General features: G+C 41.1%; 1 protein-coding gene across 13 annotated transcripts in view; it reads left to right on the top strand.

Moving 5' to 3' along the window:
• Positions 1-2,373: 2,373 nt before the first annotated feature.
• The window catches only part of Phldb2 (pleckstrin homology like domain family B member 2), a 132,954-nt gene continuing 121,646 nt past the window's right edge, over positions 2,374-13,681 (top strand). For 11 of the 13 annotated variants that reach the window (XM_004624704.3, XM_023702053.1, XM_023702061.1 and 8 more), the window contains exon 1: positions 2,374-2,501. In XM_004624704.3, the coding sequence (XP_004624761.2) occupies positions 2,420-2,501 (82 nt within the window). In that variant the 5' untranslated portion in view covers positions 2,374-2,419. Of the gene's footprint in view, positions 2,502-13,137; positions 13,239-13,296; positions 13,541-13,681 lie in introns of those variants that run through there. The other 2 variants (XM_023702045.1, XM_023702030.1) reach the window with 2 other exon arrangements.

Below are 13,681 nucleotides of genomic sequence, written 5' to 3'. Positions count from 1 at the left end.
GATTCTTTGTACTTTTTAGTCTAAATTTCATTGATATCTGTGCTGATATTTATCATTTCCTTCCTTGTACTGTCTTTGGGTTAGCATTGTTCTTGTTTTCCTAAGACCATGAGGTGAATCGTTAGGTCATTTATTGAGACATATTTATTCTTCTCATATGAGCATTCACAGCTACAGACTTCCTTCTTAGGCCTGCTTTCGTCATGTCAAATAGATTCTGACATTACCATTTGATTGCAAGAACTGCCTAATTTGTTCCTTGATTTCTTTTGTAACTCATTGATTATTTCAGAAAGTATTGTTTACTTTCAATGTATGTGCATAATTTCTGTGATTTCTTTTACCATTGACCTCTAGTTTCATTGCACTATCATCTCATAACATGAATTGTATTATTTCCATGTTTTGCTTTTACCCGAGTTTGACTTATGGCCTAGTATGTGATCTGTTTTGGAGAAACTGTCATGTGCTACTGTGAAGAATGTGTATTTTGTTGGCGTGGTGTGGAGCACTGTTCAAATATATTTTAAGGCTATCCATTTCCACCACTAATATTTGTTGTTGAATTTTTGTTGAATTAATCTGCCTGACTGTAAAGTATTGAATTTCTGGGGCTGGTGAGATGGCTCAGTGGTCTAAAGCACCTACTTAGAACAAGCTTAGCAAAGTACAGGGACTGCGGTTCAATCCCCCAGCACCACATGCCAGCCAGCCCCGCCCCCTGGTGGGCTGAGCTGGCCACACACACACACACACACACACACACACACACACACATAAATAAAATTTTAAAAAAATTTTTAAAAAAAGTATTGAATTTCTCCATTATAAATTTGTCTTGTCTTCTGATTGTTCAGTTCTCTCAGTTGATTTTAGTCTTCTTTGTGTCATTTAGGAGCTACTGGATCCTTTTTTTTTTTTTTTTAACATATTTGGTTGTTACAGGGTCTCACTATACAGCTTGGACTCATAATGAATCTCCTGTTTTCAGCCTTCCCAGTGTTAGGATTACAGGCATATGTCACTACGCATGGACTCTGTGGCCAGCTCAGCCAGCCCTGGGGGCAGGGCTGGTGCAGCATGTTGTGCTAGGAATGTAATCATGGTCCCTGCACTTGCCTAAGCTTGCCTAGGCAGGTGCTTTACTCTGCTGAGCTATCTCGCCCACCCCGGATCCATTTTTTATGTTCTTCTGTTGTTTTTATGGTATCTCAGTTATTCTCTCATTGCTGGGACAAATACTGGACACCCAAAATGAAGGAAGGAAAGGTTTATTTGGCTCACAGTTGCTAGAGGTTTCCGTCCATACCCAGCTGGCTCCCAGGCAGAGCGGCACAGGGCTGAAGGCAACCTTTCATTGTGGCGGCAAAGAGCAGAGAGCAAAGGGAGTAGCAGCAGTGATGGCTACAGAGAGCAAGTCTGACTCCTTTAAATTACATTCAGGCTATCTGTTCCAGGCTAGGTGTAACACACCCATAATCCCAGAAGTGCTAAAACCCATAATCCCAGCCTTGATCATGAATTAATCTCAAACTCTAGAAGTCCCCACCCCATGACTGCATGAGGCTACTGGGGTAAAACTAGACACAAACTATAACATATGTTATCTATTTTTCAAGAGAATAAAAAATAGTAAAAAATGATGCAAAATTTCTCTAAATGAAATGAAAGGGATTTAACAATGGTTGTTATATTGCATAGTGTTGTCTTCAAATTAGTTGTTCAGATTAACAGATATAAGCATGCAAAATTGGCTAGAATTTGGTGAAAAATAAAATAAAAGGAAGAGAAGGAATTGATTGCTTCTGATGTCCAAACTATATATATATATAGTAAATTTAGTACAGGGTTTCATTACATAGATCCAATTCATACTGATTCTCCTGTTTTCAGCCTCCCAAGTGCTGGAATTACTAGCATGCGCCACCACACCCAGTCTCAATCACGTCTCAGCGGGTCCCGGGACGGAGCCAGCACAGCACGCTGGGAATCCAACCCCGGCTGGCCTCTCGCTCTGCCTAAGCAGGCGCTTTACTCCACTGAGCTATCTGGCTTGCCCAAATAGAATTTTTAATCTCCTGGATTGCTATTGGAACCCTTTTGTGGAGTATAAGTCTTTGATAAGCTGGTCATTCACCTTTTTATCATTTTTTTTTAGCTCAGATAACTTTTTATTAGTGTCTTCTATAAACTCCATGATCATCTTGTTTAATACTTACATTATCTGTTTAGTTATACCTTATTTGACACCAGAGAGCACTTCATTAATCTGTTTTTTAATACCCTCCCCACCCCCTTATCTTTCCAAATAACCAGCTGATTATTAGTTTGGCTTTCAGATTTCCAATCATTCTCTTTTCTTGTTGAATACAGGCTCTCGTTGACCAAGGCTCACCCTGAGATTCTGCAGAAGATCCTGATGGAAAAGAAAGATACTCAGAGAGAGGAGCCTGTAGAAGATGGAGTTGGCGAAGCCCAACACTCCAGTGAGAACCCTTTGGGTGTGTCCTTCATTCTCAGAGTTTCAGGACATATTTACAAGTAGCTATTCCACCATACATAGTGGGAGCAAGTTGGAATTTTTCTGTATAAATCTGCATGTCCACAGGCATCAAGAAAATGGGTTGAGGCTTGTATTCCCTGCCCAGAGCTTTAGACATGTCTTCCTGTGTTGTTTACTCACTCCGTTGAAGACATGTTGCAGGTTTGTTTAAGCCAGATGCTGAGTTATAAAGCAGTGGGCGGGAAGAAATCATTTGCAGTGACTCATCAGTCACTCAGAAATAAGCCCAGACAAAATGGGTGAGAGGGGACACACAGAGAAAGGACCCAATGTTTCTTTAACACAGTGGTTGATCTAACTTTCTCCTCCTAGGAGGGACAAGTTATTCCCAATTCACAGGATTATGTTTCTGGCTGAAATCTTTGCAAAATGTTCTCTTGGCAGTCAAATAGAATGAATGGACTTAAGAAATACTTTTTCCTTTTTTTTTTTTTTTTTTTTTTTTTTTTTTTTTATATCAGATGACCAAATAACCAGAGGACTCATGGGTGTGCTGGGCACCTGGTTTGAGTCAAGCTCATTATTTTCCTGTAGTCCTTTTCTACTGCAAGGGAGTTTTCAATTAAATTAGATTTTATTTTTTAATTTACCCTATGCTAAATTCTAGACAAAAAGAATTAAAATAGAAAGCTGCTGTGTTAGAAGTTACAGTTCTTCAGAAAAAGAGAGAGGAAAAATATATATATATATATATATATATATATATATATATATATACTTCTGTGTGTCTGCTGGAGATGGTGTTGAAGGAATTGTTTCACTCTATTGTGGGAACTACAAGTCTGAAATCTGTAGGAAGTGTGTATTGTAAGCAAACACGGAAGAAAAACAAAAATATCAAGGCAACAATAGGAAATATTTTGACATTTAACCAAAAGTAGGCATGGAGTTGGGAAAGGCTTTTGGAAAGGAACATTTCTGAATCAACTGTTACTGGGTGAATTTTTAATCATTAAGAAGGAGGGTAACAAGTGCGACACTGTGAATAATTGTGAGTACTTTATTTATTGTGACCAGAATGGCTCCTCTTATTGGAAGAGGAGGGGAGAAATGGTAAACTATTAAGAAAATAACCTAGAATAACTAGATCACTTATTCCTTTATTTTCAAATGAGGATTCCTGATTTATTTTGTTCTAAAGGTTTGGAAGAGTCCCTGAGGAATTGTAAACATTAAAGTGATGAGATTAGATTTTCAGTCTTGAGATCAGTTTATGTAATTATTCAATAAGGATTTTTATTGTGTCTCTCACATATAATTTGCTGCACTGAGAATAGAAAGGTGAATAAGTTCCCTGACTTTAACATTTAAAATTTTGGGGGGGAGACAGGGGAATATAGAGTAATAAAACAATTGAATGATGTCATTAGTGCTATTGAAGCCAGAAGCTTGATTTAGGGTCTTACTGTAATTCCAACATCTGGCTGCACCTGTCTCCATGCCAGCACTGTGACAAGCACTGTCACCATGCCCACTGTCCCTACCATCCCTGACATCATATCCAACCATGAATAGAAGCTTAAGCCCTCCCCAGCTATCCTATATCTCATTGGCCAAGTACATAGGATCTTCGGTATGATGTTTCAAGATCTTTTCTCCAAAATATGAGTCTTAGATTCTGCTTTCCGCCCTTCCATTGTCTTTTTCTTGTTATGAGCCTTGCTGACTATAGATGATCAGGGTCTCTCTCCTCGGGACCAGTGAGGCTCCGTCTTCCCTTGACTGCTGGGCTTGATGCTATCCTCCATTTTTGGAAGTAGGAGTTGAAATTACCCTACAATCAATGAAGACAAAGGATGTGGGAAAGAGCACTGTTGACAGATACTTAAGAGATAAAAATGAGGGCTGGGGATATGGCTCAGTGGCACAGTATTGCCTAGCATGTATGAGGCTGTGGGCTTAATCCCAGCATTAAAATGCAACTAAGACGTAAAAACAGTGTGATTTAGTAAAGGGTTGTTAATAGAGGTTGAAGAAGAATGAGGAACTAAAGATGTTTTTTCTTATATTGTGGAGTTGTATAACTAGATGTAAGAGGCTGATCTTAACAATGGAATGTAATGAAAAAGAAGGCTGAGGGGCAAGCATGGGAAAAGGCGACAATGATTTGGATATGTTGGTCCCACCATGCCAAAGGACATCCACATGGAGGGATGCAGTGACTGACCTGCCCCCAATCCCATATGTACCCTCACCCGTCCTTTTTCCTGTACTGAGGGCTGTGGTGGTTGGAATGAAAAACAAGAGCTTAGTATTTCCAAAAGGACTGAGGCATTCAACTATTTACAAAGTCATTGGGAATTTAAAGTGAAAGACTAACATCCCATGAGAGCTAAAACTTTCTTTTGTGAATTAATACCAGTGAACTATTCATTGAGGATGTTACCCTCCACCAGTACAGACTCTTCAAAATTGCCTGTAAGGGATTTTTCACCTGGACAATCAATCACTTTTATAATTTCTGGATACGGGACAAAACTAGCCTTTGTAACACAAAAGCAATAAACCACATCAGGGTTTGTGTAAATTATATTGCTCATTAATGTTTAGCAGACTTAGAGTTAGTGAGAAACTTGTAAGTAATTTATTTTCCTATACTAGTATACCAGATAGTAAGGTTGTGGAGAGGGGTTTCTCACACCTTATTTGAGCTATTTTAGAGGGAAACAGAAAGAGACTTAGAAATCTCTTCCAGTAGTCCTGGTGTAGGAGAAGGGAAAAAACACACCTTTTAAGTATATCCAAATAATACTCTTCAATATGTGTGACTCACTTCTTGTGTATTATTTTATGTTAAGGTTTTTATAAGGTTCACTCTAATAGTAACATTAAACGTATCTATGCACCTATATTAAGTTTCTGGAGATTCTTTTGCCAATCTTATAAATATAATACTAATACCTTATGATTCAACCTCTGGAAATCAATGGCAAGAGAATGACTGTGAGTGTGAGTGAGTGTGTGTGTGTGTGTGTGTGTGTGTGTGTGTGTGTGTATGCACATGTACATGGGCTCCTGAAGATCAAACCTAGGGAGCACTGAACTCTTTACTTTTGAATTAGGGACTTACTAAGTTGCCCACGTTGGCCTCCAACTTGTCATCCTCCTGCCTTAGTCTCCAAGTACCTGGGATTACTAGTGTATACTGCTGTACCCACTGAGAATATTTTCAGTGTTTCTTTTCATTCCCATCTGAACACAACAGATGGATTTCAGTCAACTTTGTTAGGTATACTGATTGCTTCTGAAACTCCTGGTTCCTAAGGAAAGCAGGAACTTTAAATGAGTCTAAAAGGACTGTATGAGCTTTTAAAAAAAAAAAGAAAAAAGAAAAAAAAAACCCACTACCTGTATCAGAAATAAATTCTTCAAACAACCATTTAAAAACCTGGGGGCACTGGTAGTAAATCTCTAGAACTAGGGGCCATATGGTAATATTTTTATTATCTGTATTTATAATTCCCTCCAGAGAAACAATGAAGTTGTCCCCATAAAATGGAGCATTCAGAAACATTAAGAAAGTAGGTCTGGGGCCAGGGCAATAGCTCAGCGGCATAAGGGCCTGCCTGGCAAGTGGAAGGGCCCAAGTTTGATCACTGGTACCACAAAAAAGAAAGAAAGAAAAAAAAAAAACAAAAACAAGAAAAAAGAAAAGAAAGTAGTGCTGAGCATCTGGGGATACAGTTGATTAACTGGAATACTGTCACTAAATTTTCTGTCAAGGACTTCATCTATCAGCCCAAATGTGCCTGCTTCATTCTTATTTCTGTGAAAATTATAGGATCTGTGATTGTGGAGTCACCATAACATGGAAAGAAGGATGGCAGTCAGGAGGGCACAGGTTCGGTGTCCTGGGCAGGCTCTAATGAACACTTTGCAGAGTGGCCTGCACTTGGACGCATACCTGTATACTAGGAAACAGCATCAGTAGAGTTTTATTGGAGGCTACATTCTGTGGCTGGAGCTCACTTCTGTCTTTATCTTAGCTCTATATAATCAGGTTCTACTTCCTTCACAGCCTCTAGTTCTTCCTGTGTTTATCAGGCAAGGAAGAGCCAGTGTGAGGTTAGAGCAAGGAAATGACACAATGAAAATGGAATTAGACGTGAAATCTGAAATTCAAATTCCTGGCTCTCCCCTCCCCATAAATCTGGCCCAGCTTTTAGGGTCTTATCTGCTGCTCCTCCCTCCGTGTACTGTGTGCTAGACAGGCAGTATTAGTCACTGTTTCCCCAACTTTCTTGGCTTTGCTTTGCTCCCGCATTGCTCAGGACATTCCTTTGCCTAGAAAGTCCTTTTCTTTCTACAGGAAGGTCACACATACTGCATTCTTTTGTGGCCTCACTGGGCACAGACGCCCTTTCTCTGAACACTTTGGTGTCTTCTTTTCTATTGTATGTGTCCTGTTGGATTATCACATGATGGCTACATGCTAGTCAGTAAGTTCCCTACAGAGAACCACATCATAAAACGCATCTGTCCCATGTCCTGTGTATCTGGGAGCACTGTATGGAAGGAGTAGGTGCTTAGTCAGTTTGCCTTTGTTTGAAGAGTCTGCATGTCTTGACTCCTGACAGTGCTCTGAGCTGTCAGAAGTCTCCTGTGCAGTGAGGTGGGTGTGTAACTTACACATCAAATTTGAACATCAATTTCTGCCCTATTCCTGTGACTCAACACAAACATGTACATGCAATTAAGAATGAATCTGAAATCAGAGTATAAATGGAATGATCTGAAAGTCAGATAAAAGGAATAGCAAAGATAAACTGACTTCCCTTCAATACTGAAAGGCACTGTTGATAAAGTGTGGCATTGCTTTATTTATTTATTTTGCCTGTATTAAGCAGAAAACATACAAAGAAAATGCTTTGTTTTAAGCCTACCATGCAGGAAAAGTAAACCAATTCATGGTCCTCAAGTGATTAGAAAAGTCAGCCAGATAAACACACATGGAAAGGTTAATCTGAAGGATGGACACACACACACACACACACACACACACACACACACACACAGCATCCTTTTCCTGCCTCAGAAAAGACTGAGCACAGAGCACAAGGAGAACATGCGGATACAGAAGTTAATCAGCTGCTCCACACAGATTTAGATTTTTCTTGTAATTAGAAAAAATTTTGTAGTAGCTTAAACTTAAAGCAGCACATAGGGACAATCATTAAATTTTCTGTGCCTTTTCATGCCTTAAGGATATTAAATGATTTTGATTTTAATTTTGGTCAATTTTCTGACACTGATCTGATAGCTAATGTGTCATTTATACTTGGTATATTTAAATATATATTTAAAATCATAATTCCAAGTGTTTAAAAGGATATTGGGATAGAAATTAAAGAATGAAGACAAGGAAGCCAAATCTTTATTAACATTGTTCAATAACTTAATACTAAGTTTGAGCTTCCTGGAAATCAGGATGTAAAGAGAAATATTGGTTTACTTAGCTTTCCTTAACAATAGTGGAAAATCTAGTCTTAACAAAAGTGACACTGAAGATACTTTCGCTAAGGAATGGAAAAGCATATGTTTTTTAAGAAAGAGAAAATTGATCCTAGTACTTAATGAAACAGGAGCATGTGACAATTTAGGCAGTGTACAACAAAAAGGTTAAGGTCACCGATGACAGTTCCACAGACTTGCAAGTGTGATTGGAAACTATATTTTGTTGTTGTTGTCACTATCTTTGTGCTGTCTCCAGTGCAAAGAATGGCACTGACACTACAACATTAATTCATAAATATGAGTTTTTTGGAATGGAATTTTTTTCTCAGTGAGGGTAGATAATGTACTCACATTAGTTGCCTAGTTAATGACTGAGTCAGGGTTTAAATCCAGTTCAGCTGGACTCCAGAAATCAATAAATAATCTTTCCCCTGTGCTCTGCAAATAAAAAACTTCATGAATGTTTTTAATAGCCATAAAAGAAAACTCCAGTACAAAAATTTTGGAGCTGGGCTTGGGACTAAATTACCAGCTACAAAGATTTGTTATACTGTTACAGCAAGAAAAAAAGAGGTAGACAGATTCAGGACATAAAACCTTCATTAAGAAATTTTAAGTCCAACCTGTCTTTGTTACTGAAAGGGAACAGCAGCAAAAATAATTCCAAATGGGCTAACCCATAAATAATTGGTCTTCCCACTACACATACTTTATCCTTCCCCAGCTCGTAGGGTGAAGAATTCAGCAAAGTCAGATCAAGTGCCATAATCATTACAGATCCTGAAAAGGCAGACACAGGGAGAGAGAGTGTGTGTGCTGTGTAGTTTGCAACATGATTCCTATAGGCAATAATTAGGAATGGCAAAGAGAGACAAGTGTGGTTCTGGCCTGTGGATACATAAAGAGTCTTACTTTAAAGAACCCTGGAGGCCAGGAAGGTAGCTCAGTAGAATAAGTGCTTGCCTGGCTAAGAGCAGGGAAAAAAACAAAAACAAAAAACAAAAAAAAAGAACCCAATAAAGAACCCTGGAAATGGGGAAAAAAATAGAAGAGCTAATTATTTCTTTCATTCTTGTTTTTAAGGCATCATAACTACAGGTCCAGTAAAATAATAATAGTAGCAATAGTAGCTATGTATTGAGTGGTTACTGTCTCAGTTACAATTCTGTTGTTGCTGGGACAAATAGCAGACACCCAAAAGGAAGGAAGGAAAGGTTTATTTAGCTCACAGTTACTGGAGGGTTCAGTCCATATTCCGCTGGCTCCAAGGCAGAGTGGCACAGGGCAGAGAGCAACCATTCACGGTGGTGGCAAAGAGCAAGAGAGAGCCAGAGGGAGCAGCTGCTCAAGCAGCTAACTTCTTTTCCCTCCTTACACTGAAATGCAAATTGCCTGCCCCAGGGCAGGTGCAGCATCCATCCACACCTACAGTCACCAATCACAAACTCCAGAATCCTCCCCAAGACTGCCTGAGGGGGGACACCTATACACAAACCACAACAGTTCCTATGCATTTTAAGATGCTGGTATTTATATTTACCATTTAATTTAGCACCTAGATTTTCAGGGTAGTCTCAGGTTTAACAGCTCTACAGTCATATTAAACACATACTTTTTGAGCCTCTTCTAAGTTTCAGTCCTTAGGGTATAATTTACAAATATGAATAAAATGTTCCCCTTGGATTTCAAAAAAATGGACTACAGACAGATTGTATTAATTATACAATCTATAACAGGGCACTGAGGGAAGGCGCTGGGATTATACAGGAATTTCCCAGTAACTTTCATACTTGGAAAAAAGTGACAGGGAGGTTAGAATTTAAACTCAGAATTTAGATTTCAGCTGCCTGTGTTCAAATTCTGACTACTAACTTCACTTGCTTAGTGGCCCTTGATCTCTCTGTGCCTCATTTTCTCACTTATAAAATAGATGTGATATCAGTGTTGGACTAAGGACTGCTATCACCTATTGGATGAGTGACTGATACGTACAGTGCTTGTTCTGAATAAATATCACCTGTTTTTCTCAGCCATGTATATTGGCAGCTTAACTAAGGCCGGCGCACTGCATTGTTTTAATGTGCGTGCTCCCTAGACCTTTCGAGAGAAGAATAACTTTTGCTCTAAAAGACCTAGGTCAAGCATATCGCTGGTAGTAATCCAAGCAAGAAAGTCTGTAATCATAGTTTCAAGTTAATTACTTAATTGATCATTTGGTCTTGAGCATCAAGTATATGCCAGATGTCATTCTGGATACACAAGGATATGGCACTGGACAGTACAGAAAAACAAATATAAACACAAACAAAAAACTCTGCCTGCAGAGAATTTCACTCTAGCAAAGAGAGATAAGTACTAAGAGTAATTAAAAGTACATCTTACAATTGCTATAGTTTGGCTCTGGAGTGTCTCCGGAAGGCCATGAGCTAGAAGCTGGGCTCTGAGGTTCTGGTGTTCTGAGGTGGGGGAATCCTGAAGAGGTGGAAACTGGTGGGAGGTCTGTAGGTAAGTGGTTGCTAACTCTTAAAGGAGATTGGGAAACCCCAGCTCTATCCTCTCTTCCTTATCTTTTTGCTCCCTGCCCTTGAGGTGAATTGCTCTACTGTGCTGTCTGCTCCCACCACAATATGCTGCCTTGCCACAAGCCCAAAGCAACACGGCCAATCCCACAATATCATAAAAGGTAGTAATTCTTCTGTTAATATAAGAAAAGAGTTTATTGGTATGGAAAATGTATGTTACATTTTAGGTAAAGTGGTCAGGTTAGACCCCAGCAAGATGGCAACATTTGAACACCACGTTTTTGTTTTTCATTTTGGTATAGGATCTCACTAGGCAGCTCAAACTCATAGTGATCCTCCTGTCTCAGCCTCCCCAGTGCTGGGATTACAGGTGTGCATCGCTACACCCAGTTTTGGTGGCCAGCATTATGTACCCATGGTTCTGGGGCCAGCATGACATGCAGTGCCAGGGATCGAACTCAGATCCTTCCACTTGCCAGGCAGGTGCTTCAACTACTGAGCTATATGCCCAGCTCTGAACAACATCTTAAAGGAAGTGAGAGATCAAGACACAGAGACACACAGAGCAGGAGATGGAAAGTTCTAGGCAGAGAGGACAGTCAGCACAGAGGCACTGCAATGGAAGTGAGATATCTCTCTACCAATCTAGACTAGTAATATTGAGGAGCCATTGTGGAAAGAGGTGGGTGACATGGGAGCAGCAGAAGATAAGAGCAGAGAGGACAGGTCGGGTACTTCTCTAGGCCAGTGTATAGATGGTTTTTGTTCTGACTGAGACATGGCAAGATTTTGAGCAGAGGAGTGGTTTGTCTCTGCTAATGTTCAAAGGGGATTGTTTTGTTGTTTTGAGAATATCCTGTGTGATGGCAAAAAGTAAAAACAGAAAAGACTTCCAAATAGATCCAATAGATTGGAGAAAAATAGAAAATGTAGAAGGCACCAAGGTTTTCTGTCCCATAAAGGGACAGCATTAGTTGAAGAGGAATGTTTGGGAGACAGAAGGAGGAGTTTCAAGACTCAGTGCTGGAAATGCTAAGCATGGGAAGCCTAGTAGGCATCTAGGAGTGAGGTTGGCAGGAATTGAGAGTTTGGAAGAGGTGGCCACACTGAAGGTGAAGTCTGGGTTTTTTTGGTACTGGGAATCAAATTTAGGGCCTTGAACTTGCCAGGCAGGCGCTTATGCCACTGAGCTGTCTCACCCAGAGGTGAAATTTGGAATGATCAACATGTAGATGGGCATGTAGTGCCAAGAGACAGGGTTAGATCACAAAGGGCGAGTAGGTGGGGAAAATTAGAGACTCCAAGTCTGAACCGTAGATACTAAATGTTTTGTTTTTTTGTGGTGTCTGGGATCAAACTTGGAACCTTGGGCTTGCCAGGAAAGTGCTTCTGATCTATATCCCTGGCCCCTAGGTACTCAAGTGTTCACAGATTGGGAGACAAGAAAAACAAAGGACAATAGGTGGGATAGGATGAGTAGGTCATGGAAGTCAATTAAAAGTGTTTTCCAGGAAGAGAAAATATCTACCATTGTTTGCTGCCAATACTTAAGTAGGATGAAGAATGCAAACAATCTTTTAAATGTATTGTTTGATCTCTGTTGGTGGTTCTGTTGTTGTTGTGATTGTTGTTGTCTTAAAAGGAATCAAACTCACAACCTCACGCTTGCCAGGCAGGCACTGTGCCGCTGAGTTACATACCTGGCCTGGTATTGTTTGATCTCAACAGAAACAATTCTATGGATGCAGCAGAAGCATTTGCTGATTGGAATAAACAGATCTTTAAAAAAAATATATTTAATGGAGTTTCACAATAGCAGAGCAGAAAAAAAGGTCATGTGGTTGGTAGGAACAGTGGAGTCAAGAGAGTTTTATTTTTTAAAGTGGGAGAGATTGCAGAAATTGCATAATCTTGATGAGATTATACAATAAAGAGGCAAGCATGATGCATGAGAGAATTATTGAAGCACTTATGTATTGGGTTGATTTATATGTATTTCTGTGAGGGTAAAACCGAGGCAGGAAAGAAAGTTTCTATAAAAATCCTGGGACTCTTCCAGGTGAGATTCTCCCTTTAATTAGAAACCCTGATTTTTCGGAACGAGTGAAAAATGTATTGAATAAGCTACTCATTAGGTGGATGCTGAGTGTACTGAAGAAGCCAGGTTCTTTGCATGTATGGCACAGGAGCTTACTAACTGCCCTGCAGCCCCGGGACCATTACAACTGTCACAGATGAAAAAATTGTTGCTAAGAGCTAAAACAATTTAGCCAAAGCTACACTGTCCTAAGTTAAATATACACTTTTTTTTTTTTTTCTGGCTATTATGAATTCCTTCACGGTTGTTGTTCTTCTTCCGTGTAACCCCAGGGACTGGCCCAGCATTTGACCGAGATAAGACTGTGGGCCGCCCAGGGTCCATTTCCTTGCCTTCGGAAAGGTATATTAGGAAGCATGGACCCTTTCCCTGTGAAGGGAAGGGGAGGAGAGGGGAGGGTGTGGGGCGGGAAAAAGTCGCGAAAGGAGAAAGCGGGAAAGGAAAGGGAGGCGAGGGAGGGAGGAGAGAAAGAAAGGGTGAAAGAAACTTGCAAGAGAGCAGATTGCAGGGCAGCCCTATCGAATGCATTTTAACCCCAATCCCACCGAGCCCCTCTGAGACGGTTGGCCTGGCCTTCACAGCTGCTTCCCTGACGCACCAGGTAGACCTGCCCGGGGGCGAACGGTGCAGGGGTGTGGCCACCTGGAGTTTCCCCAGCACACTGCATGCTCCGGGAGGAAATTATCACCCGAGGACGTACACTCCTCCCGTCCTCCTCCCAGCTCATACGAAGTCTCTTCTGCTTTGCCGAGAGCCTGGCTTTGAGACTGGGGTGCCGGGTGGTGGGGCGAGCGGCTGCGCGCTTCCAGCAGCAGTAAAACCCCAAAGCGAAGTGCCGAGAGCAGCGGATCCCCGACCGGCTGCGCGGCCCGACGCTGCCCGAGAGCGCAGGGACCCCGCCAGGTGAGGAGGACCCGCCGGCCAGGCCGGGGCGAGGTTACTTTCGCCCCACACGGAGCCGCCCGCGGGCTGGGGCGGAGAGCGGACGGTGTGGGCGGCCGCGGAGGGGCGCTGTGGCTCGGCGAGTCGGGAGGCGGCGGGCGC

This window comes from Octodon degus, unplaced genomic scaffold, assembly GCF_000260255.1.
Source record: "Octodon degus isolate 3935 unplaced genomic scaffold, OctDeg1.0 scaffold00007, whole genome shotgun sequence".
Classification (NCBI taxonomy): Eukaryota; Metazoa; Chordata; class Mammalia; order Rodentia; family Octodontidae; genus Octodon; species Octodon degus.
This window is presented reverse-complemented; position numbering and strand designations above follow the sequence as displayed.